Source organism: Tasmannia lanceolata, unplaced genomic scaffold (genome assembly GCF_043159265.1).
Source record: "Tasmannia lanceolata isolate RefF3 unplaced genomic scaffold, GAP_Taslan_0.1 ptg000007l, whole genome shotgun sequence".
Classification (NCBI taxonomy): Eukaryota; Viridiplantae; Streptophyta; class Magnoliopsida; order Canellales; family Winteraceae; genus Tasmannia; species Tasmannia lanceolata.
In genome coordinates this window covers 22376618-22403223 of record NW_027518684.1, presented here as the reverse complement: position 1 = coordinate 22403223, position 26606 = coordinate 22376618, and the positions used below count along the sequence as shown (strand labels likewise).

At 39.4% G+C, this 26606-nt stretch overlaps 1 protein-coding gene across 3 annotated transcripts in view; it reads left to right on the top strand.

Moving 5' to 3' along the window:
• The window catches only part of LOC143882286 (SKP1-like protein 21), a 29936-nt gene extending 4046 nt beyond the window's left edge, over window positions 1–25890 (top strand). Inside the window, exons 4-10 of one of the 3 annotated variants that reach the window (XM_077385803.1) lie at window positions 438–629; window positions 732–842; window positions 1131–1209; window positions 8629–8732; window positions 8844–8977; window positions 11515–11648; window positions 25031–25890. In XM_077385803.1, the coding sequence (XP_077241918.1) occupies window positions 438–629; window positions 732–842; window positions 1131–1209; window positions 8629–8732; window positions 8844–8977; window positions 11515–11648; window positions 25031–25047 (771 nt within the window). In that variant the 3' untranslated portion in view covers window positions 25048–25890. Of the gene's footprint in view, window positions 1–437; window positions 630–731; window positions 864–1130; window positions 1210–8628; window positions 8733–8843; window positions 8978–11514; window positions 11649–25030 lie in introns of all 3 variants that reach the window. The other 2 variants (XM_077385802.1, XM_077385801.1) reach the window with 2 other exon arrangements.
• Window positions 25891–26606: the final 716 nt, after the last annotated feature.

The following is a 26606-nucleotide window of genomic DNA, read 5'->3' as shown; positions in this document are numbered from 1 at the left end:
AGGGAAGGGGGTACTTCCTATTGGAGCGGAGAGGTTGAGGAGCAAAGAGGGTGAAGGAAACTGCTAGATATGTGGATTTCCAATTTACTTATTTCCACCGCATATTTGGAAATCTGAATTTTTTCACTGTCAGTCTCTGATTTGGAAATCAAAGGATTTGATCCGGATCCAAATCACAACACAAAAAGGGCTGCAAATGTGAGAAATCCAAATCAAAATCTTCTTGGCATCCAAACGGGCCCTTAGTTACTTTGGACCCCTCAGTGGTAAATAATTACTATGTCCATTCAAAAAAAAAAATTACTATGCCCATCATAAATTCATAACTACAGTGTTCTAACCTCTCTACATGAGTAAAGTTCATAAATTTGCATATTTCTTTTCTTTTTTACCATGACACCATCATTTATGGGTGAAGATTTTGCCATTTTTGCCAGGAACGGAAATCTTTTGATGAGAAATTCATCCGGATAGATACAAAACGGTTATGTGAGTTGACATCTGCAGCTGATAGTCTCCAATTGAAGCCCTTGGTTGATCTCACTAGCCGTGCACTTGCTCGAATGATAGAAGGAAAAACTCCTGAGGAGATACGTGAGACATTCCATTTACCCGATGATCTTACTGAGGTGTTTGGCTTGGAAATTTCTGTTTTTTACTTTCTTTCTTTTGAATGGCCTGTTTTCTAGTATTTTTTCTATTATTCATTATGCTGCTATGGTTGATTTTAGGAGGAGAAGTTGGAGCCTTTGAAAAACACAGCTGATGATCTACGGATCCGGTTGTTGAATCGATTATATGCAAGAAAGAGGAAGGAGCTAAAGGAGAAAGAGAAACTGAAGGCGATTGCTATATCGAGATTTGTATTCCATTTTTAAAACCTTGATAATACTCTCCCTCTTCTGACACACACACAAAAAAAAAAAACAATTTGCCATTCAAAAAAAAAAAAACCATGATAATACTCATTTTCAGTACTATTCTCATCTTGCGTCAGGGTGGTTAATTTGAGCATATGGGACTAGGACTGGAAAATTTGGTTTCCTTATTATTAGGCATAGGCATACACAGACACGTTTATCAATGGCTTGTGATTGACACTGAACAGTGTTATTATTTCATCTGTTCAGAATGTTGAAGTTGAAGAGGAGCGAGTGGATGAACGATCAGTTGATGACCTCCTGTCATTTATTAATGGAGGAGATGGAGGTACCTATAATGCACTTTTTACACAATTGGTGAATACTAATACTTGGATTTCCTCTTCTTTCATGCTCCTCACCGAGTATCATTATTATAATTTCTTCCAGCTGATCAAGAGGAAGCATTTTTGACGAGCTTCTTAATTTGTGGAAGAGTCATTTTTTTCCTTCTGAATCTGTCCACCGATAACATTTATGCAGATGATCACATTATTTAAGTCAATAACCAAATTAACAATGCATATATTTGTTAGCCATACAAGTCCTTGCTAATCTAAGACCAACATGTAGAATAAAGGTGCTAGAGGAAGGTTCAAAGTACAGATGACACTTTTTTCATCCACTTCGTCAATGGTTTAGAATTGTCATGACACTTTATTCATCCAGTCTGTCAATGGTTTAAAGTTGTCATGTTACCTTCTTTTATTAATATGAAAGCATTTTGTCTTACGCCACATCCTCATGGTACTAAAGAATAGGCTTCATAGTGTGTATAGGGAGGAACAATCTCAACTTTGGGAACTGGGTTAGAGTAATTGACAGTAAATATGGTTCTAAACCTGGGAACTGGGGAACTGGGAATCGGATGACAGATTAAGTAAGAAAGGAGTAACTCTATGGCGGGATATTTTTCGGTTGAGATATGGTTTCAAGCAAGGTATTAGATACAGGGTGTATTGCAGATCGAATCAATTTTTGGAGTGAAGCATGGTGCCTTCTGGACCTCTTTCCTGACTTGTATGTTGTTGCAATTAATAAGGGGCTCTAGTGAAAGATTGTTTCTAGTGCAGAGGGGAGGGTGTGGTGTGGAAGCCTGGCTTTAGATGGAATTTCTTTGAAAGGGAAATGGATTCTGTGATCAGATTTATGGAACTATTAGATGGCTGCTATGCTAGTATTTCCGGGGTGTACAGAAGGTTATGGATATGGGAATCTTCTGGGGAGTTTTCTGTTAAATCATTCTACTCGCGCCTTGTGCCTTGTGGTGCATCATCTATAAAAGCTAAGCTACGGAAATTTTATGCCCCCACCACCACCACACACACAGAGAGTGTGTTTCTTTGGTTGGGCTGCATGCTGTGGACGTATTCAAGAGATTAATTTTCTCCAGAAATGGGGAATGTGGCTTGTGGATCATTGTTCGCTTTGTCTTGAAGATGGGCAGACAATAAATCATATGTTCATCCATTGCAAAGTAGCTAGGGAGATTTGGAACCGAATGTTATCAAGATTTGGTATCCATTGGGTATTCCCATCTACGTTACTCGAGCTGGTGAAAAGCTGGGAAGCAGTTCCCTACTAGAGAAAAGGCAAGATGATGTGGAAATTTGTCTGCTTGCGAAATTGTGGGTAATCTGGACAGAGAGAAACTGCAGATTGTTTGAAGGCCAAATCAAAACCCTGTATTGCTTATACATGAAAGTGATTGCGTTGTCCATCGCCCGGGTGAGAAGCCTTCCTATATTCCGTTTCGTGATTGCGTTGTCCATCTTTGGGAAGGATGGCAAGAAATTTGTTGCAGCGCGGGGAGGCGATCCGTAACAGTCCAAGAATGGGAAGCTCCTCCTAGTGGCATGATAAAGATTAACTTTGATGGCTCTAGTATGGTGGGAAATCCTGGGCCTGCACGTATTGGTGGAGTGTGCCGTGACTCTTCTGTATCGGTCCTTTGGCTTTTTCTGGTCCTATTGGGAATTGTGATGCGAATGAGGCGGAGGTTAGGGCAGCATACATGGGGATCAAAAGGGTGGACAAGGACATTCTTGATAGAGTGATAGTGGAGGGAGATTAAAAAAATGTGGTTAGATGGCTTAGTGGGGCGACATCTCCTCCATGGAGATTCGCTCCTTATTTTGATGAGATTCATGACATCACTCTTGGCTCGTCCTTTGTCTTCACTCTTGTTAGAAGATCAGCTAATAGTGAAGTGGATAGGTTAGCAAGGGATGGTGTAAGGAAACCAGATGTTGAGTGGTTTGATTTCCTCCCGCCGTTACCTGATTAGATATACTATTGATTGTATTTTCTCTTTTTCTTTGTATCTTTTGGTGGACCACCTCGGTCTTCCTTTCTATTTGAATGAAATTTGCAACCATTAAAAAAAAGGGGGAGTTTATATATGCCGACCCCAACTAGTTTGGGACAAAGGCTTAGCTGGGTTATATATATATATATATATAGAGAGAGAGAGAGAGAGAGAGAGAGAGAGAGAGAGAGAGAGAGAGAGAGAGAGAGAGAGTTAAGTGAAGCTACACATACGTGTAGCTAACTTTACTACACCGACGGCTTAAAATACAGTGGGCCCACATTATTTGGGTGATCCAAACCATTCATTTGATAGGCCCTCACATTGATAGGGTGTGCCCAAAAAATCAGCTCTATAGGATCATCCCAACCTTCAAACTGTGAAGGCAAAAATTGATAGATTTGTGAAGGTTTTTACACGTCCAATTTTGCCTCCACAAATCGTAGGGTTGGGATGATCCTATGGAGCTGATTTTTTGGGCACACCCTATCTATGTGAGGGCCCATCAAATGAATGGTTTGCATCACCCAAACAATGTGGGGCTCACTGTATTTTAAGCCGTTGGTGTAGCTAAGTTAGCTACACGTATGTGTAGCTACACTTTTCTCATATATATATATATATATGTATATATATATATATATATATATATAGAGAGAGAGAGAGAGAGAGAGAGAGAGAGAGAGAGAGAGAGAGAGGCTACACCGCCGGCTTAAAATACAATGGGCCCACATTGTTTTGGTGATCCAAACCATTCATTTGATTGGCCCTCACATAGATAGGGTGTCCACCAAAAATCAGCTCCATAGGATCATCCCAACCCTTCAAACTGTGGAGGCAAAAATGGACAAATTTGTGAAGGTTTTTACATGTTCATTTTTGCCTCCACAAATCGTAGGGTTGGGATGATCCTATGGAGCTGATTTTTGGTGGACACCCTATCTATGTGAGGGCCAATCAAATGAATTCTTTGGATCACCAAAACAATGTGGGCCCATTGTATTTTAAGCCGGCGGTGTAGCTTCACTTTCCTCATATATATATATATATATATATATATATATATATATATATATAGGGGGAGTTTATATATGCTGACCCCAACTAGTTTGGCACAGAGGCTTAGCTGGGTTACACACACACACACACACACACACACACACACATATATATATATATATATATATATATATATATATATATATAGGGGGGGGGGGAGTTTATATATGCCGACCCCAACTAGTTTGGCACAGAGGCTTAGCTGGGTTAGACACACACACATACACACACATAGCTCTGGAACACTTTTCTCATATATATAGGGAAAAGTGAGTATGAGCGGCCCTTCATATAAGCTTATATGAGGTGACGGCTAGAAACACGGTGGGCCCACATTTTTGGGCCGGGGTGATCCAAACCATTCATTTGATAGGCCCTGATATAGATAGGGTGTGCCCAAAAAATCAGCTCCATTGGATCATCCCAACCCTTCGAACTGGGGAGGTGAAAATGGGCAACTATAAATTTGCCCAAATTTTTCTATTTTTCACCTCCACAATTCAACGGGTTGGGATGATCCTATGGAGCTGATTTTTTGGGCACGCCCTATCTATGTCAGGGCCTATCAATTGAATGGTTTGGATCACCCCAAAAATGTGGGCTCACCGTGTTTCTAGCCGTCACCTCTTATAAGCTTATATGAAGGGCTGCTCATAACCTATATATATATATATATATATATATATATATATATATATAGAGAGAGAGAGAGAGAGAGAGAGAGAGAGAGAGAGAGAGAGAGAGAGAGAGAGAAGAGAAGGTACTCCCTGGAGTAGATAACTTATCTACTCCCTACCTTAAAATAACAGTTGGGGCCACATTGTTTGGGAGATCCAAAGCATACATTTGATGCGCCCTCACATAGATAGGGTGTGCCCAAAAAATCAGCTCGATAGGATCATCCTAACCCTATGAACTGTGTAGGCAAAAAATGGGCAGATTTGTGCAGGTTTATACACGTCCATTTTTGCCTCACCGTTCATAGGGTTACGATGATCCTATCGAGCTGATTTTTTGGGCACACCCTATCTATGTGAGAGCCCATCAAATGAATGCTTTGGATCACCCAAACAATGTGGCCCCAACAGTTATTTTAAGATAGGGAGTAGATAAGTTATCTACTCCAGGGAGTACCTTCTCTTTTCTCATATATATATATATATATATATATATATATATATATATGTGGGTGCGCGGGTCTTCTCCATCACTAGTGCCCTCGGAATCCTAAGTCTGGATCCCCATCAGAAATAGAGCTTTAATTTAAAGGTTTAGATATATAATAGTTCTCATTATATATAGGCATGTCTAGGCAATTTCACATAAAACAATTTTATGACCCCTCTTTTTGAAGAGAGAAGAGTCGCCTCATAGCTGATTTTGTCTTATTCATTTATTTAATTCATATTATGTGGCACTTCTCTCCTTCAAAGGAGAGGCAGCCGAAGTGCTTTTGCGAAATTGCCTTTCGTACACAAGTTCGGGCACAACTTCGTACGAAGTTCACACACAAGTTCGTGCGAAGTTCACACACAAGTTCGTACGGAGTTCATACACAAGTTCGTTCACAAGTTCGTAAACAAGCTCTTTAAGAGGTTCGTACACCTGGCAATTTTGCAAAAGCACTTCGGCTGCCTCTCTTTTTAAGGAGAGAGGTGCCACATAGTATGAATTAAATAGGACCGTGTATTACTACATTCACAGAGCTGTATAAAACCAGCGTCATGCTCGCTTTGTAGCTCACACATATTACTTTGTTCTAGACTACTCATTTGAATGTAACTGAAAAATGAAAAAGAATAAAAAAACTCTCCTTTAGCTCATTTCTTTCTCCTTTTCTAATGATGCTTGGTATTATTCAAAAAGAAAGAAAGAAAGATTAAAGAATGCATATAGAAATTCTGAGTCGTTGTTGGCTTCACAGTGAACATTGTGAGAGTTTAATTCACTTGCCTACAAACATGAGTCACCTCCTCCATCTGATCAGCTAACTCCCCACTTCTACTTACCCATTTGCTAGCATTTAGAGAATCCCTTTCTATGGTATAATGGCTCAGAAAAGGGAAACCAAAGATTTCTTCCCCTGCTTTAAAGCTATGGCAGCTACTGCCACTAAAGAATTCAAAAAACCTGAAGGCCATGAGCAAGCAAACTTAATAGCTCTCTTAGGCGCCAGCATGTTGAAATCCTTTGAAGTTTAGGCCTAATCATCATGACTTCATCTCGTAAGTATCTGACGATGTTGTAGTGTTTAAAAACTCCTTGACATGACAAGGAACTTGCCTGAGTCGACAAGGATTTTTCTTGGCCGCGTTATGCGTTGTACCACATCCGCATTCCGCGTTTTGCCCTACATAGTCAATAAAAACTCCTTTGACTCTCCTGAGTTATATGACCGCGTCAACTCCGTCAACTGCATTCTTGGCCGCATCCGTGCTGAGTTGACAAGGATTTTTCTTGGCCGTGTTCCGCGTCACATCCGCGTTTTTAAACATTGCTGTGTATCATTTTGGTGGGGCATGTTTTTTTTTTCTTTTTTTAAGAAAACCTTCTTCGAAATTGAAAGATGATATCACTAGTGGAATTATATCTTTTCTGTCAGTATTTTATTGTCCAGGTCATTGTTGTGCTGGGAGGAACAAAATTGCTTCTTTTTAGTTTGCTATCTTTCCCTAGCTTATATGTGCTATTGTTAAATAAGAATCTGGAAGTCTGCAGTTTCGTAGTTGATATTTTATAGAAGGTTTTTGTTTTTTATTGTAGGATAAAATAAAATCTTTTGAATCTAGGATGCACATTTGGTTTATTCTCCTGTGGCTTGATACAAAAAATGTAATTGACACCATCTTCCTGGTCGAATGATTTGAACTGATGCCTATTGTAACACTGTGCCATAGATGGTTGTCACTATGCCGAGTCGATTTCCGTTGCCTGGATGAATTTTCTATGCTTGCATTCCAAATTTGGCTGTCTGATGTCTGGGATGTTATTTATGTTAGTAAAAAAATTACTGTGTGTGTGTGTCTCTCTCTCTCTCTCTATATATATATATATATATATATATATATATATATATATAGAGAGAGAGAGAGAGAGAGAGAGAGAGAGAGAGAGAGAGAGTTCCTACTCCCTAGAGTAGATAACTTACCTACTCCCTAGGCTTAAAATACAGTAGGGGCCACATTGTTTGGGTGATGCAAACCATTCATTTGATGGGCCCTCACATAGATAGGGTGTGCCCAAAAAATCAGCTCCATAGGATCATCCAAACCCTTCAAACTGTGGAGGCAAAAAATGGCAAAACTCTTTTCTCATATATATACTAGTAAAAAACCCCGTGCGATGCACGGGCCGACAAAGAACTGTACTGACCACGTCATAGGTTGATCCAAACCATCCATGTGATGGAACACAACATAAATAGGTTGTGCCCCAAAAATCATTTCCATAGGCTGATCCGAGCCCTCCATTCTATAGAGGTTTCCATAATTCCTCTTAAATCGGATGGTTAAGATCACCCTATAGATTTTTTATTAAAAGACCATAAAGGAGGGGGGTAAGATTGAAATTATGTGGCTTTAGTGGGTGCCTTTGTTAAAAAGCATAAAGGAGGGGGTAGGATTGAAAATATGTGGGTTGAATGGGTGCATTTGTTAAAAAAAGTCAAAAAAAGTGTTGTGTAATTCTCATAGAATTTTCAAAAAATTAAAAAAAATTCTCTTCTTTTCTTTTCTGCTATATATATATATATATAGAGGAAAATGATTGTGAGCTTGAAGCTCATGTAGCTTATATGAGCTTGAGGGCTCAAACACATGTGGGCCCACATTATTAGGAGGATCCAAAGCATTCATTTGAAAGGCCCTTACATAGATAGGGTGTGTAAAAAAAATCAGCTCCATAGGATCATCCTAACCCATCCAAAAGTGGAGGGCAAAATGGACAGACACCTTTTGCCACAAATATGCCCATTTTTGCCCTCCGCTTTTGGACGGGTTAGGATGATCCAATGGAGCTGATTTTTGGTACACACCCTATCTATGATGGGGCCTTGCAAATGAATGGTTGGATCACCACAAAAAATGTGGGACCCATGTGTTTTGGCCCTCAAGCTCATATAAGCTATATGAGCTTCAAGCTCACAATCATTTTCCTCATATATATATATATATATATAAAGTGTGATAAATTCTTTAATACCACTTCTGACTGTATGAATATTTCTAATGGCTGAGATTTTTCCCACCTAAAACATAAATCTGTCATGAGAAAGTTATTTTCTTCCGTGGACCCATTTGAGGAGGGGAAGCTCGGTTCTTAAGTATTTCTGTTATTTCACAGTTTCTAAGGACGCTAGAACTGCCAAGCATAAAAAGAAGAATCGGAGGAGAAAAGACCATTCAAAGGATCCTTTATCAAATAATGTAAACGAAAATCATAACAAGGTTATTGATATCTTGATTTTTGTTCCTCGAAGAAATTTTTATTTTGATTTGACCAGCAATTCATCACTTAACTGAAATTGTTGACTCAATGTCCCATTTCTTGTGCTTTAGGAGGCTGACTCTGTTGGTAGTCCTAGTAAGAATTCAAAATTGCAAGATCTTTCCGACAATACTTTTGCACCAAAGGCTGACTTTGAGGATCTTGATGATGAGCTAGACCCTGCGATGAAGGAGGAACTTGACAGGTGAGTTGTCTTGGGGTCTCTGTCTATATAAATCTTGATGTCCGTTTAATTTTCTTTGTTACCATTGTAGTTCATTACTTTTGATGTTTTATTTGCAACTTTTTTGTTCCTGAAATTGATATGCATGAGAAATTATGGGATGCTAATTTACTCACTATTACAAAAGCACATAATGCGATGATGATTTAAGCATAGCTTTGCCTCAGGTATCACATATTTTGCTAATGTAAGTTTCAACTATTTTTCCTTTTCAAAAAAAAAAAGTTTCTACTATTTTAAAGTGGAATATGTTCATCACCGATTAATGAAAAATCCTGTAGCATTTGATGAGTTAAGCAAATCTCAAGTATCACATATATTTTGCTGATATAAGTCTCAACTATTCTGAGTGGAATATGTTCATCTCCGATTAATGAAAAATCCTGTATCATTTATAGTGTTCCTGTTATTCATTGATCTTAGTCTTTGCACATGTGGATCTTGTCAAATGTATTGTTAATTGTTTCTTCAGTCATATGGCTTTTTGAAAGTTAGTTTCTTCAGTCATATTGTACCGGCATAGTTTTAAATTTCAGCCGAAATCTGAAATTTCGGTTTTGGCCCAGGCCGAAACAAAATACATAGTGAATCAGATTTTTATAGGATTTCGCTGACCGAAAAATTTCATTTGCCCCGTTATTTACAAAATTTCCACCAAAATTGCCGAAATTTTAGAGATTTCCTTAAAATTTTTAAAAATACCAAAATTTTTAACCTTATGTTACATGATTTCGGCCAAAATTTCCAGCGAAGCTGAAATATTTCGATTTTGTGATGGCCGACACCGACACCGAAATCTAAAATCTTTTGTACTAGTACGAAACGTACTACACGATGGAGCGAAATTGACTTTTATATTTTCCTTTTGGGAATTAAATTTTTCATCAGAAGAATGATGGGACCATCCTTCACTTAACGAACCATAATTAGTGTTAAAATATCCTTTTATTTAGTTTAGAGTGTTATTTAAGTCCTTTTAAGTTATAAGGAGATACTAGGGTCTTTTTATCATAAAATTACTCAAATCACTTCAGTGAATACCTCATAAAAGTGGGGTCCGTCATGTATTACAAACTTTTAACTGGCAAAGAGTCGTTGTTATATTTTAGTCAATTGAGGAGTCCATGTTTTAAGTGAATAAAAGTCCTAGTTAGTCTTAGCTCTAGGGTCTATATTTGGAAGGCCCAAATAAGAGTCCTAGTTAGTCTTAGCTCAAGGGTCTATATTTGGAAGGCCTTTGGACCTTTTTTTGCAGAGTCTGAATGAAATTTTCAGAAGATGCGTTCCTTGCAATAGTAGGAGTGAGATGCTTCAAGCCAGTCGTCTCGGTGCGATGCCTTGACACACCTATATCCCTAGAGTGATTCTAGGTTATTTTCTCTTCCCTGTTCCTTTACTCCTTTCATATTGACATCCCCTGCGAGCTTCATGTAGTATCAAACCATGCACTTGGTTCTTGCTTGAGCCCATTATATTCTTTATTCTGCATACATAGTCCCCAGTGATTATTGTCTCATACCCCTCTGGGTGCGATGTAAGGAAGCATTCGTAACATTCATTTGCGGTTGGGACCATCCAATAGTGTTAGCCAAGGCTATATAACCAATCAAACTGTGTTTCCTTTGACTACGGGACTTCATGTCTGGTCGTATTCTAGTCTATGTTGCTGATTATATCCTTTTGCTACAAGACAGATTTGATACCTATTGATTGTACCATCACACTTTTGTTCTAGCTTATGTATCCACTTACATCCATCACCACCCTTTCCTGGCTGATTTGCAACACTTTCCCAAGTGTCATTCTTGTATAATGCAGCCAACTCATCTGTCATTGCCTGAATCCATTTGCCATGGGAAATGGCTTCTTTAAATGATAAAGGTTCTAGCTGATGTATCCACTTACATCCATCACCTCCCTTTCCTGGCTGATTTGCAACACTTTCCCAAGTGTCATTCTTGTATAATGCAGCCAACTCATCTGTCATTGCCTGAATCCATTTGCCACGGGAAATGGCTTCTTTAAATGAAAAAGTTTCACTAACATTAATGTCGTGGGGTTTACGTGAACTCATCCTTCCTTAAATATTTCGTGTGGTTGCTTAATGGTTTCTTTGTATTCTCCATTATCTCCTTTTCTCTTCTTCAAACATTTGAAGGCAATTTGACAAAATAAATCTTTGCAATAGCACCATAGAACCACCCTAAACCCACCAATCGTTCCCATAATCCACTTTCCCAACTTGGATTGTTTTGCATCTAGCTACATGTGTATTTATGTGTGCATTATGTATTAGCGCTCTCCACTCTAAGTTTAAGTTCTACTTATTTTCTCATTTTTATTAGAAACACAACATATAGTACTAATTGACTATCATGATTTTATTTGTCATTTTTTGGAATTGATTCTTTTGAATGAACCTCTTTATTCAAAATAGATAGACTGCAGTAACCTTAACATATCCCGTCTCATACTTAGTGTGATATTGGTAAATGCAGAGAAGTGGAGGATTTTGCCAGGAGATTGAACTCAGATTGGCCTGAACGGATGCAAGAAATCCTTTCTTTAGGTCAAGATAGAAGGCTTGGTCCAATATCTATGAATGGCAACGGTTGCTTACAGAGATACTCAAGTATGATTTACTTTTCCTTCTATTTAGTTCAATTTTGTCTTATGATTTGCTTTGTGATTTACATTTTTAATTTATGCTTTAGTGAATGCAAATCATGTTCCTGTTCAAAGTTCAAATATTCTGCTATATTTCTGGCATATAATAATGATTCACGCATGCAAGCATATGTTTTGTTTCATTAATTCGTACTTTTTTTAGTATTGCATATATTTTCTGGGTATTTTGGTATATTATCTTAACAATTGCTTTCGCTTGTTTCTCATTGGTACTTGCATGCTACTCATTTTTGGGACTGGAAAGCAAATTTTGGAAAAAATTTAGAATTATAATTTCACTTTTGCGTAGTTTGTTTTTACTCCATTTTCAGCTTCATGTGCATTGAAAATATGATATCCTCACAATAAGAATGCACTAGAGTTGTTGGTTTTGCTTCTAATTACTTGCATGCTATAAATTATGGGCCCAACAATATGAGATATTGCATTTGATTTGTGGGCAAAGTAGGATGCTGTCTTTTTTTTTTATTTGAATGCCAAACCAAAGTAGGATGCTGTTAGACAGCACAAAATAGTTCTTTGTGTGTAGTGGAGATTTCAGTACAATTAAGTTCGCCTATGAAATGGGACATGCAAACTTATTGTTAGCATGAGAAAGATTTCTAGTTTGTTAATAGGAATGAATGAGCTTATTGATTTGTTGTTGGAGGGGCTCAATTCACTTAGTCAAACAAACTGGGCCAGCCCGTTGACGTGTAGTATGAGCAGATTTATTATGTCAAAGGGATGGAGGACAACTTACTTGGTGTATGGGTCTTGCTAATGTATTTAATCAATCTCTGTTACATGCCTAAACAGGTCCCACTAGAGTTGAATAAATTAGTAGCTTTAGAATATATTGGATGGTAGATTAGGCATTAGGTTAATCTTTATTCAACCGGTTCGCAACGTGATTGATCTTCTTAGAGGGATGATCAGCCTCTTGATCCACCTCGAGGGAAAGATCAATCCTCTTTTGTGCACAAAGACACTTTCTTGAACAAGTTTCTTCATTGATTTCCACTAACAGTAGCAGTGTTTTATAACTTCCCTCTACGAAGATACCTCTTGTTACGAACCCGAAGTAGCAGTGTTTTATAACTTCCCTCTGCGAAGATACCTCTTGTTATGAACCCGAACCGGTTCGCAACGTGATTGATCTTCTTAGAGGGATGATCAACCTCTTGATCCACCTCGAGGGAAGGATCAATCCTCCTTTGTGCACGAAGACACACTTTCTTGAACAAGTTTCTTCATTGATTTCCACTAACATAGAAAGATCTTATGATAATAATAGAAATAACACACTTCGAGGGATTTGTTTTCTTCTAAAGGGTTAACTGTTTGGAGAGATATTCTGAAAATTTGGTCTAAATTTGTTAAGGGTACCAGATTCAAGGTTTACTCAGGGGATCGAGTTAGATTTTGGTTGGACGCCTGGTGTGCCTCTGAGCCTCTGAGTTTACTATTTCCGGAATTATGTAGGGTGGCTCTTTATCATGAGGTACTGGTCAAAGATTGCTTTGTGCGGGAAAATGGGAGAGTGGTGTGGATGCCAGCCTTCCGCAGAAATTTCTTCGAGAGAAAATTGGAGGCACTGACTCAACTCTTTCAAACTATTGAGTCATGTTATTTAAACAAATCTAGGGCTGATATGAGAATTTGGATATGGGACAAGTCCGGATTCTTTTCTGTTAAGTCTTTCTATTCACGCCTTCTTATTTGTCCTAATCCTTCTATCTTGGCCAAGGTTTGGAAATCTCTTTGGCCCCCTACGGTTTGTTTTTTTTGGATGGGCAGTATGTAGGGACATGGTTTTAAATTTCGATCGAAATCTGAAATTTCGGATTTCGGACCGAAATTTCAGATTTCGGTGGAGACCGACACAGAAACCACCATAAACCGAAACGGTCATTTATTTCGGCCGAAATTTCGGTTTTTCTGAAATTTGACCCAAAAAATCTGTTTTTTAAAAATTAATTTAATATATCACCGAAATTTAATATTGAATAAAATATTGGTTTCGATTTTTGTACCAGATTTCGACCAAAATTTCAGGGTCCGAAACCGTTACCAAAACCGAAATTTTAAACCTTGCGTAGGGATAGGATTCAAACCATAAACTTCCTTAGGAGAAGGGGGGTGATGCTGATTGATCACTGCCCTTTATGCCTTTTGGACGGGGAATCGGCTAGACACATTTTCATGCATTGCAGTTTTGCTCGATCTGTGTGGAGTCTGATTCTTGCCAGATTCGGTTTGCGCTGGGTATTTTCCTCCTCAATTTTGGATTTACTTGAAGCTTGGGAAGGAGTGTCGTGGAAGAAAAAAGGGAGAATTTTGTGGAATTTATGCTTGTTTTCTACGTTTTGGGAGATTTAGAAGGAAATGAATGTTAGAGTTTTTGAAGGTGTTCACAAGCCTGCACATAGAGTTTATGTTAACATTATTGCCTCTGTTATTGCTAGGGCCAGGTGTTTGCCCTCTTTTCAGTCTGTGTCCGCCTATGATTTATGGGAAGGTTGTAGCATCATCTGCTTGGAGAAGTTATCTTGTCACAAGGTGCTGCAAAAGTGGATCCCACCTCCATATGGTTGTCTGAAAGTTAACTTTGATGGGTCTAGCTTCGGAAATCCGGGTCCGGTGGGTATTGGTGGCCTGTGCCGCAATTCTTTCGGTACGTCTCTTTGGGCTTTTTCTGGTCCTCTTGGTGTATGCGATTCCAGTGAAGCTGAGGTTAGAGCAGCTTATGAGGGCATTAAGCATTTGGATAGGAGGGGGTCCTGGATATATCCATTGTGGAGGGAGATTCTTTAAATGTTATTAGATGGCTTCGGGGATCAGCTAAGCCCCCATGGAAATTTTGGTCTCTGTTCGATGAGATTGATGACATTGTTGGTGGGTCATCCATTGTCTTTCAGCACGTGCGCAGATCAACAAGCGGTGAAGCAGATTGTTTCGCTAGGGAGAGGGGTGTTGAGAAGGAGGAGCTGGAATTCTTTGATTTACACCTTCCTTGAGGGTGCTTGTATTTTTTGCTTTTCTGTTGCTTTTTCTTTTCTCCTTGTTCCTCTCTTTGGGTGACCTCCTTGGTCCTCCCTTCTAATATATTTTCGATTGCCTTTCAAAAAATAGAAATAACTAAATAAAGATTAACATAATATTGAGTAGTGTCCAATTATCCCCCCAATGCCCAATCTACCATACAATGATATGATCTTAGAAGATCATATTAGCCCCTCGATGGCTCTTCTCTAGCTCTGATGTTAAGCTCAAAATCTTGGTTCAGTACTATCCCATTGGGGTTGAGCTCTCTAAGGAAATGCCCGAACCTGTCCAGGAATTAGGCTCCTCCCTTATGGCGGACCGGCCATCGGCGATCCCCTTGCCTGTTGAGCCGTTGGGCGCCATTAGAATTTCAAATTCAAATTCCTCTGCAGGGAGGTCTGAGATCGAGCCGTTAGCTTTTCTAGAAAAAGGCATGATGAGAGCTGAACAGAGAAATAAAGACTTTTTGGCTATGTTGTCGAGTCCCAAGAAACCTACGCCTCATATCCGGCTGAGGCGTCCTTCATACGCTAGAAAGAATTTTGTTACCGTGCCCTTGGCGGTTCTTTTAATGATTCATTTCTCCCAGATAGGGGGTTAAGTTCCCAAGCACGTTTCATTACGAATAAACTGAGTACTATCTTGGGTTCCACGCAAAGAAGAACTTCAACAGATTGGTTAGACTTCTAAACTTGTGTTCCATCTTAGCACTCTTCTCTAGGGTTGGGGATTCCAAGGCTCTCTAGTCGAAAGGCCCTCCCCTTCCACTTTGAATATAGGATTTAGAGTAGTAGGAATGGCCTCCGTTAAGGACCGGGGAAAACCAGCTTCCCCAAGTAATCAGCTTTTATTCCGGGATTTTGTCAGTATTTTGGGATCGGTTCTTGGGGTTGGGCGGAGGTATAATCGGCTTTGCACGAAGATGGGAGTTTGCTGTATGATAGAATGACAGGTATCCAGTGATCCTCTGGATGTCCTGATCCCTGTCTCCGGGGTTGTATATCTATTAGAGCCCCAGATTCAGTATAGCATGGATGAGTCTCTTCCGATTTTGATGGCTTGCCTACATCACCAAACTGAGTGATCATCTAAATGGTGATGACAAATTTTGTTTGAGGAAAGCCGTGCATGAGAGGCCCCCAAATATGGCACTTTTCGTTGGATTCGACCTTTAGAGGTTTGGGGGCGGTGAAGACTCTCTAGGTGATGACTCCAGTTTTTTTTAGGAAAGGAAACCTTTTGCTCGGTAGAAAGGCAGTAGTACAACGATGGGTGGTCCTTGCTGTGGTGGATGATTAGTTGATTTTCTTCGTTCTTCTGGCCTAGGAGTTTACTCCTGGCCACCTTTAATTGATTCTATGTAATGCAGGTTGGGACCCCTGGTCCCCATCGTATCATTCATAGTATCAATAAAATTGTCATCTTTCAAAAAAAAAAGAAAAAGGGAAAACTACTAGAAACCCCCTGGATAAAAACATATCTACCCAAATCCCCCCAAAAATTTCGTAATTACCAATCATCCCATAAATAGCTTTTAATTTTGCCTATTAGCCATTTTACCCTTTCTTATGTCACCTTGCAAATCCCTAAAATCTCTCCATCCATGAATCTCTCTCTCTCTCTCTCTCTCTCTCTCTCTCTCTCTCTCTTAATTGAGAAAATTTAGCCGTACGTGAATGTTAAGCCCAAAAAGTACAGTGGGCCCACATTCTTTTGGTGATCCAAGCCATTCATTTGTTGTAACTTGTAAATACAATGGGCCCACTTTATTTTAGTGATCTAAGCCATTCATTTGTTGTTCCCTGACGTGGATAGGAAGTGCCTAGAATATCTCCTCTGTAGGATGATCATAACCCTCTGATTTGTTTAGGTTTAAAATGGGGATCAGAGGGTTAGGATCATCCTATGGAGGTCATTTTCTGGGCACATCCTATCCACGTCAGGGACCAACAAATGAATGCCTTGGATCACCAAAATAATGTGGGCCCATCGTATTTGTGGTCTGCACGTGCATGCCCGTCCCATATAATTTCTCTAAGAGAGAGAGAGAGAGAGAGAGAGAGAGAGAGAGAGAGAGAGAGAGAGAGAGAGGCATCTCTATGGGGTCCGTATGGTGGGAGTGTGAGATGGACCAATGAGTTAAGAGGGGGATGGATTGATGGATGGAGAGGTTTTAGAGAGAGTTCAAACGATTAATGGATGGAGAGATTTTAGGGATTTTTAAGGGTGATATAAGGGTAAAATGGGTAAACGGCAAAATTAAAATCTATTTAGGGCCCTATTGGTAATTAAGAATTTTTTGGGGTGATTTGTGTAGATAAGTTATTATTAGTTGCTATCATTTTTATTGGGGTATTGATTTTCTTTGATGGTTTATCTTTACGGCTAAATCTTTTTTTTTTTTTTTTTGCGAATGGTATCTTCTAGGCTAACACTCATTCTTTAAGCCTAACTCTCATTAATCTTCTATGCTGTAATTTAATTTAAATCTGATTAGTTTACTATTTGGGACTTGGTTGACTGCTTTAATTGTAAGGAATGTTGCCCATTGAGTTCATAGAGTTTTCAGAGTTAACTGCGGAAACTTGGATGTGGGCGAAAATGCATCCAGAGCAAATCCTAGTCGACTTGGTGCGCCGCCGCCGAGTACTTGGTTGATGTGGTCATAACTGATTGACTTGGTAGGGCAAGACGTGGACTCGGACAGGAACACAACCAAGGTAGAAGGGAGTTTTGAAACAGTGCCCTCCCATTATTCTTATGAATCTTGATAGAGGGTTTTCATTGGGCCCTATCCAATTTAAGTTTGAGAATGTGGCTTCAGGTGTTGCCTTCATGGAAGTGCTGAATGGACAGAGGAAAGAGCCATAGGTTGTAGGTTTGTTTGTAAGGCTTCAAATTTATGAATAAGCTCAAGGGTCCCAAGCAAAAGTTGTGGGATAAAGATTCCTTTTAATAATACTGCCAAGAATTAGATGGCCTCTTTAAGGAGGAATAGAGTCGGAGCTTGTCCGAAGATGAACAAAGTGAAAAGAATACCTTAAAAAGGAGATTGAGGATGATGCGATCAGATCAAAGATATGTGGGAGCAGAAGGATTTCAATGAAAAAAATGTGGAACAAATATTGTTCTGGTCGTACAACTAAGAAATTTTGGTGTTTGATGGACTCAATAGGAGGAATAGAGCAGAAGGTTGTTTGAGGATGAATAGGGTAGGAAACTTAGATGGAAGTAAACCAGTTGTAGTCAACATTCTAGGGTGAGTTGGCTTTAAGGGGATGTGATTCCTTCTTTTCTTTTTTCCCATAAAAGGTGAATCAGAGAATGTGAAACATTTCATCAAAGCATCTTTCATGACGAAATTTCAGGGACAATGAAGGTAGCCCGAAAGACATATTTGTCAATACCTTCAATTGTATCTATTTTAAAATATTATATTTGTCCCTTAATGAAGATGATATCTGCTTTTGGATTTTATTTCCGTGGAAAGTGGAAGGGTTTGGTTGATTGGTGGTGAGTGAGTCAAAGGGCTTGGAAGGGTGCAAACACATGCTATAGCCCTCGACAACGGAGTATTTGCATTCTATTTGACAGCTGAACTAGTCATTATACTAACCATCGACCATCTCATTCCTCGGCAATGGAGTATCTGAAACAAATGTATCACGTGCAACACAATTAAAGAGTCGGTGAATCAATTGATGATCCATTGCCCCATCGTGGCAGAATTGTGGACATCAGACATCTCATTTATCGGCAACGGAGTATTCGAAACAAATGTATCACCTCTATTAAATCTGGCAACATAGCTGTTTCTGCCCCCATCCCCTCAATTTCCTACTTCCACTAACCCCAAAAAGTTATCCGGCGACCTCCATTACCGTTGGTCACCAAGCCCAACCTCAAGCCACCTCACAAGATCTTAAGTTCGGAACCCACGGCCTCCTACAATCAGATCCGGCAACCCCATTGCTAAATTCGGCAACCCACAGCCTCCACGACCTCCAGATCTGGCATCCTACAGCCTCCACGCCTTCCCGCGATTTCATATCCAGAAACCCACGAGCCGTCCATAGCCACCCACGGCCTTCCACTACTCCAGATCTGGCGTCCACGGACCCAGATCTGGCCTCCGAGGGAGAGTCACGCTTTAGATCCGGCTTCCACAACTTCAAATCCGGCCTCCACGGAGGAGCCACGGCCTTCCACGGCTTCAGCTCTGGCCAACATAATGGCTGTGTGGCAGAGAGAGAGCATGGATTGCTTTCTCATGGTCTACAAGCTGGAAGATGTATTTAACTTCTGTCTCCTTGCGAAATTCTCGACCATAAGGGGAAGAAATGGAAGAGTATTTCAAGGAAAAATTGGAGCATCACAACCTTAGAGAAGCTCAAATTAAGCATCGTATAAATTATCAGTATCATATCGACCATATCGGCCTTTACATATTCATATTTGTCTAGGATAATATGATATGTGCAGAATCAGGTTTGTCAAGATGGGCATATGGGATATGGCCCGTCGGAAGAAATTCAAAGCAGTGGTTGAGGGGGATTCAGACAGCCATCAAGAAGCTCTGTAGCTCGACTGACAACAAGATTGTGTTAGAATTTTTTTTTTTGCAAACTATAATATTAATTACATGAATGCTTTGGATATCTTTGTAATACACATTACAAAGATTACAAAGATTTTATTGCTGTTCCCTCTGTCCATCAGCTCTCCATTGCCTTTTGATCCTCCTTTGTTCACGCTGATCAGTGTCACTGGAATCCCTTCTTGGTCAGATGACACCAACTTCATTGCAGAAATGTGGGCAGACCCAACTTTGCGCCAATCGTTTGATCAAACAACACCGTCAAAATATGAAACCGAGAACGAAAATCTGTTTTTGCATTGTTTTCTGCCGCTTATCGTGCCTCTGCACTCTAAATCCGACATTGTTGGAGTCTTGTTGCTGACGAAGACGATGTGATAGAATGAAAGAAATATGGTAGATGAGAGAGTTATTGTACATTATTCATTAATGAGATTATATCTCCTTAGAGAAGAAATATTCTCAATTGCAAATAATGGTTATAAAGGTTTATAATTTATGGATATATCCATCTTCAATTGCAAATATTCTCAATTGCGATATGGTTAATGAGATTATATCCATCTTCAAATTATATTGTTAATGGCTTTCAAAGAGGCCTTAATTTCGGTACGTCTCTTTGGGCTTTTTCTGGTCCTCTTGGTGTATGCGATTCTAGTGAAGCTGAGGTTAGAGCAGCTTATGAGGGCATCAAGCATTTGGATAGGGGAGTCGTGGATATATCCATTATGGAGGGAGATTCTTTAAATGTTATTAGATGGCTTCGGGGATCAGCTAAGCCCCCATGGAGATTTTGGTCTCTGTTCGATGAGATTGATTACATTGTTGGTGGGTCATCCATTGTCTTTCAGCATGTGCGCAGATCAGCAAACGGTGAAGCGGATTGTTTCGCTAGGTAGGGGTGTTGAGAAGGAGGGGCTGGAATTCTTTGATTTCCACCCTCCTTGAGGGTGCTTGTATTTTTTGCTTTTCTGTTGCTTTTTCTTTTTTCCTTGTTCCTCTCTTTGGGCGACCTCCTTGGTCCTCCCTTTTAATATATTTTCGATTGCCTTTCAAAAAATAGAAATAACTAAACAAAGATTAACATAATATTGACTAGTGTCCAAATAAGCTCTGGTTGCTTAATCCCCTCAATGCCCAATCTAGCATACAATGATATGATCTTAGAAGATCTGATATATTCTAAATTTACTATTTTATTCAACTCTAGTGGGACCTGTCTAGGCACGTAACATTCCACTCGTCTTGAAATCAACCTTGTCCACAAGGTTGGAGATTAAGCACTCGCCCATTGGTGAAAAATAAGATCTTCGCACAACTTTTCGAAATTCTTCTATCCGCTCTTCCTTTCTCTTTCTCCTTTTCTTCTCTTCGTCTTGTGATTAATCACCATTTCATATATTGTCTTCCAAGGTCACGACAGCTCTATCTTCAAACATATGTCATTGTGGGGTTTATCAAAGCTCTTTTCCTGTGCCTCCTTGAAATGATTGAGATTTTGATGTACGGATGATCGTGGATGAGGATCTTCTTGATGGCATTGGATAGTTTGAGATAAACGAAGAATTTTCCGACAGCGAACTTGTCGAAATCAACCATGGCTTTCTTTTTGTGTTTTTCTTTTCTTCTATTTCTTGTCATCTTTGCGCATTTTCTTGATCACCGTGCTGATTTTGGTCAAGCCTTTTGCAAATTGTCGGTGCTTTTCTATCAATTTCCAAAATAGTACTTTGATCTCTAGAAAATAATACTATTTTCTTAATGACCATGTTGCTAGCTTATTGAATGGGGATCTTTGATTCTCCCTGTTGTCCATCTCCGAAAAATGGTACTATTTTCTTGAGATCAAAGTACTATTTAGAATCTCCAGGAAATCATAACGTTTGTTACAGAGCGGTCGATCCTGTGCCATGGCTGGGTCTTGGGAGATTTTGAATTCTTCTTGATCACCATGTTGCTAGCTTATTGAATGAGAATCTTTGATTCTTCCTGCTGTCCATCTCCAGAAAATAGTACTATTTTCTTGGGATCAAAGTACTATTTAAAATCTCCAGAAAATCATACCGCTTGTTACAGAGCAGTCGATCCTATGCCATGGCCGCATCTCGGGAGATTTTGAATTCTATGCGTGATGATTTTTTGGAGATCAAAGTACTATTTTCGAAAGTGATAGATGAGTACCGACAATTTGCAAAAGGCTAGAACAAAATCAACATGGTGATCAAGGAAATGCGCGAAGATGAAAGAAAAGGAAATCACAAAAAAGGAGGCATTGTTGATTTTAAATATTATCGGGTTCGACGACTTCGTCGTCGGAAAATCCGTTGTTCATCTCAAACTGTCAATCGCCATCGAGAAGATCCTTATCCCCGATCATCCGTGCATCAAAATCTCAGTCATTTCAAGAAAGCATGGGAAAAGATAAACAACACGATGAGATCCATTTGAAGATAAAGCTGTCACGGCCGTGGGTGACGATATACAAAATTGTGACTAATCGCAAGACGAAGAGAAGAAGAAAGGGACCGAGAAAAAAAGAAGAGAAGGGAGAAGAATTTCATAAAGTCGTGCGCACGATCTTATTTTTCACTAATGGGCAAGCACCTAATCTGCAACCTTGAGAACAAGGTTGATTTCAAGGCGGGTGGAATGTTACGTGCCTAAACGGACCCATTAAAGCTGACGGGCCCATTAGAGCTGAATAAATTAGTAGATTTAGAATATATTAGATGGTAGATTAGGCATTTGCGTGGATTAAGCAACAAGGATTGATTTCAATACTAGTCATTATTAGGTTAATCTTTATTTAGTTATTTCCATTCTTGTAGAGGGCGATCCTTGGCACAACGGTAAGGTTGCTCCATTGTGACCTGGTGGTTACGGGTTCGAGTCACGGAAATAGCCTCTCTGGAAAGCAGGGGTAAGTCTGCGTACATCTAGCCCTCCCCAGACCCCGCAATGGCGGGAGCGTCATGCACTGGGCCGCCTTTTTTTTTTGTTATTTCCATTCTTGTCATAAGATCGTTGTAGATCTTTCTATGTTTATCTTTGATTGATTTATATAAGCACTTGCTACTGTTAGTGGAAATCAAATGATGAAATTTGTTTAAGAAAGTGCGTCTTTGTGCATAAAGGATGATTGATCATTCCCTCGAAGTGGGTCAAGAGGTTGATCTTCCCTCTAAGAAGATCAAATCCATTGTGAACCAATTCAGGTTTGTAACACTCTCCTATGGTGTTTCAAAACTTGATGTGATCCGACCGTTGGATCTTTACTTTCTAGTTGATACATTGTTTATCTTTGATTACATTGATGACTTATGGTATTTTTAGCATCATTTTGAGCCTAGATGTGGGGGATGTCCACATCATTATATGACCCACATGCAGACTTACTATTTATAGTAAGCGTGGACTTACTATTTTTTGTAAGTATGAAACCCACACTTATCATAACCCTTTATATAAAGAGTTTGGTGGAGAAAATAAAACCTAGCTTGGAAGAAATCGTGAAAAGCAAACCTCAAAAGGAGCCGCCATCCTCCTCACACCCATGGGCATTTTCTCCCCTCCTCCAAACTCACACTCAAGGTGAGTTGCGCCCCCCCCCCCCCCCCCCCCCCCCCCCTCTCTCCTTTTCTTCTATTCTTCTGCTCTCTTTTCCTATTCTCTTCTCTTTCTCTCTTCTCCCTTCTATTCTCTTTCTTTTTTTTCTCTTTCCCTAAACCCTAACAATTTCTCTCTCTCTCTCTCGATCTCGATCTTCTCTTCGTCTCTTCCTTTCACTTCTTGTTCTTCCTCTTCTTCTTTCCCTGACCTCTATTTTCTCCTTGTTCTACTTCTCTCTTTCTTGTTTTCCCTTCTTTCCTCCCTCTATTTTGCATATTCTTTTGGGTATTGCTGCTGTCCCGTGTACGGATTGTGCCGGAGAGCTTCTCCACCACTCTCTTGGGGCCTCATTCACGCATATATGAGGCGTAGGGACTGCTGAGCCATTGGGTGAGATCTTTTCTCATATTTTCAGCCCTATTTCCATGCTTTTAGCCACCCATCCACCCTAGGATTGATTCCCCGTGTCAATACTTAAACTATAAATGGCGGGCCGAGTGCGTTGGTGTCACTCGATCAGATCATCTTTAAAATGGGTTCCTCGACTTTCTAGGACGCAATCTATGGATGATGAATTCAACCCTTGGCCGGACTCGGGTAAAATTTGACGCAATCTAAGTTCTGTCTCCTTGCGAAATTCTCGACCATAAGGGGAAGAAATGGAAGAGTGTTTGAAGGAAAAATTGGTGCATCACAACCTTAGAGAAGTTCATATTAAGCATGGTATAAAGTATCACTATCATATCGACCATATCGGCCTATACATATTCATATTTGTCTAGGATAATATGATATGTGCAGAATCAGGTTCGTCAAGATGGGCAGAAGGGATATGGCTTGTCGGAAGAAATTCAAAGCAGTGGTTGAGGGGGATTCAGAGAGCCATCAAGAAGCTCTGTAGCTCGACTGACAACAAGATTGTGTTGGAATTTTTTTTTTTTTTTTTTTTGCAAACTATAATATTAATTACATGAATGCTTTGGATCTCTTTGTAATACACATTACAAAGATTACAAAGATTTCATTGCTGTTCCCTCTGTCCATCAGCTCTCCATCACCTTCTGATCCTCCTTTGTTCACGCTGATCAGAGTGCCCCCGGAATCCCTTCTTGGTCAGATGACACCAACTTCATTGCAGAAATGTGGGCAGACCCAACCTCGCGCCAATCGTTTGATCAAACAACACTGTCAAAATATGAAACCGAGAAAGAAAATCTGTTTTTGCATTGTTTTCTGCCGCTTATCGTGCCTCTGCACTTTAAATCCGACATTGTTGGAGTCTTGTTGCTGACGAAGACGATGTGATAGAATGAAAGAAATATGGTAGATGAGAGAGTTATTGTACATTATTCGTTAATGAGATTATTTCTCCTTAGAGAAGAAATATTTTCAATTGCAAATAATGGTTATAAAGGTTTATAATTTATGGATATATCCATCTTCAATTGCAAATATTCTCAATTGCAAATATGGTTAATGAGATTATATCCATCTTCAAATTATATTGTTAATGGCTTTCAAAGAGGCCTTAATTTCGTATTTGTAGTAAGACTAACTTAAAATAGCTTTATTCGTTAATAAGGACTAATATTGGTATCCTAAGCCGCCCTTTGTCTATATTGGCAAATCTGATTGGATGCTGGTACTGCATGTTATAATGAATTGTTTCTGTGGTTTCATGACCTTTATATTGCTAGTACCCTTTTTTGCTTTCCTTGCACGCCTCAAATGAATTTTATTTGTTCTCAATAATTGCAGAACTGGTACCCTCTGCAAAACAGAAATGCACGTTTGCTTTTTATTGCTAGTGAGTCCTTGGTTAATAAGCATGGAACCAATGGTTTGTGTAAATAAGTTTATACAAGCGTCTGGGCATTTAGTTGCCTATATATACACTAATTTTTTCCCATGCCACTGAGTTTGTTTCTCTATTCATTTCAAATCTCAGTTACTTGACCCCATCCATCAATTGTTTGATTGCAAAGTCTCTGGCTAATTAAACCCAATCCATCAAATATTTGGGAGAATTTGTAAAACCAGCGTGCAGATGTCCAAGTATGAGTGATACTAATAAAATTGATTTCTGCAATCAGGGCTAGACCAGAGATGAATCCACATAAAGATGTGAATGGGCGGGACGGCGGGCAGTATGACGCACCAAGAGGAAGAGATACCATCACCATTGGCGTGGATCCTTTGTAAGTTTTTGTGTTTGCTGAAATGAAAAAGGCAATTTGATTCGTGGGGAAGGTTGTAAGTTAAAAGAAAGGGCAATGCAGGTGTTTATGCACATCATGTGTTAGCCCCAAATGTGCCTTTTAATCGATTGAGTGTTGCCTCTTTCCAGCTTCCATTTGAAAGGGGCAATCTCCATCCATTTCCATTGTGAAACTAGAGTTATATAACATTGTGTTCAACCAATGAGTAAGAGAATCTTATCCGAAACGAGCCACTGATTTGAGGGGACTTAGTTGAGCCTGCTCCCATTGGTGGGAGGAACGGGAGCTGTTGAAATGGTATCCTATGATACCCTTGCCATAGGGTCCCCATCCCAACAGGAAGTCCATAATTTCAGATGGGCTTTAGTGGCACTGATTGACTGCTTAAACTTTTCTTGGGAGGATGCTACTCATTTTGTCGCTCATTTAGTGAAATGGTCATTTGTACCGGTCATCATTGTTACTTGCCGTAAATGGGCCATTTCCCAAGTATGTGGCAAGGGCGATGAACTCGTCTGATTAGTTGAATTTCTTGTTGATTCTAACTCTTTGCTCATTTCTATTTAACTGTCTCTGATGGGTAGGATCTTCCTCTGGGTGAGTGGGTTGTGACAATTCCCAGAAAAAAACTAATAGTCAATTGTATTAGTGTTCATAAAGAGTGTCATATTATTAAAACAGGGGATTACCGGTACCATTTCTCATGAGGATTGAAAAGATGGGTTCTTTCTGTGTTTTTTTTTTTTTGAATGGTTGATCGGTTCTTTCTTTCTGCTAGTGTCCATTTTGGGATTTCTTAGTTCTTTATGACATCACAATCGATTAAAATGTAACGATCCTTGTGCTCTATACCTCAATAATCACGAGAATCAGATTCTCTGTACCTCAATTTATTTTCTTGTAGAAGATGGGAGATTAAGTGGTGGACAGAGTGAAAAATGTATGAGAGAGTAAAAGTTTTAAAAATAGTTCTCTTCTGCAAGATGGTGGGAATGACCCTTGAGAAACAAGTTTTAACTTGTCTTTTGTAGAGAGGGAAAATGAAAGAGAGATAATGTTTCGTTTCTATTTCTTTCCTTTTATTGGAAAGATGGAAGATTTTAATTCTTTGGGTTTCTAAAATAGGTGAGACAATGGGGAGATGGAGAGAGAAAGTTGGGTAATTGATTGGATTTCAAAGACGCAATAAACGAAAGTTTTTAATTTAAATAAAATGGTTGTTGGATTGAAAAGGGAAAGTGATTTGTTGTTTAAAAGAATACATAAGATGGGAACTGCTAGCGTCCATTGCAAAAGGCATTTTGCGGCTGGCCTGTCGCACGACCGACCAACCGTGAAATGCGTGAAATTTGTCTTATGCCCATTTTATAAAGAGGACTACATGGAATGTCCCAAGTGTAAAGAAGGGTTACATGGGAAGTCACTTTAAAAATCAATGGTAAAAAGGAAA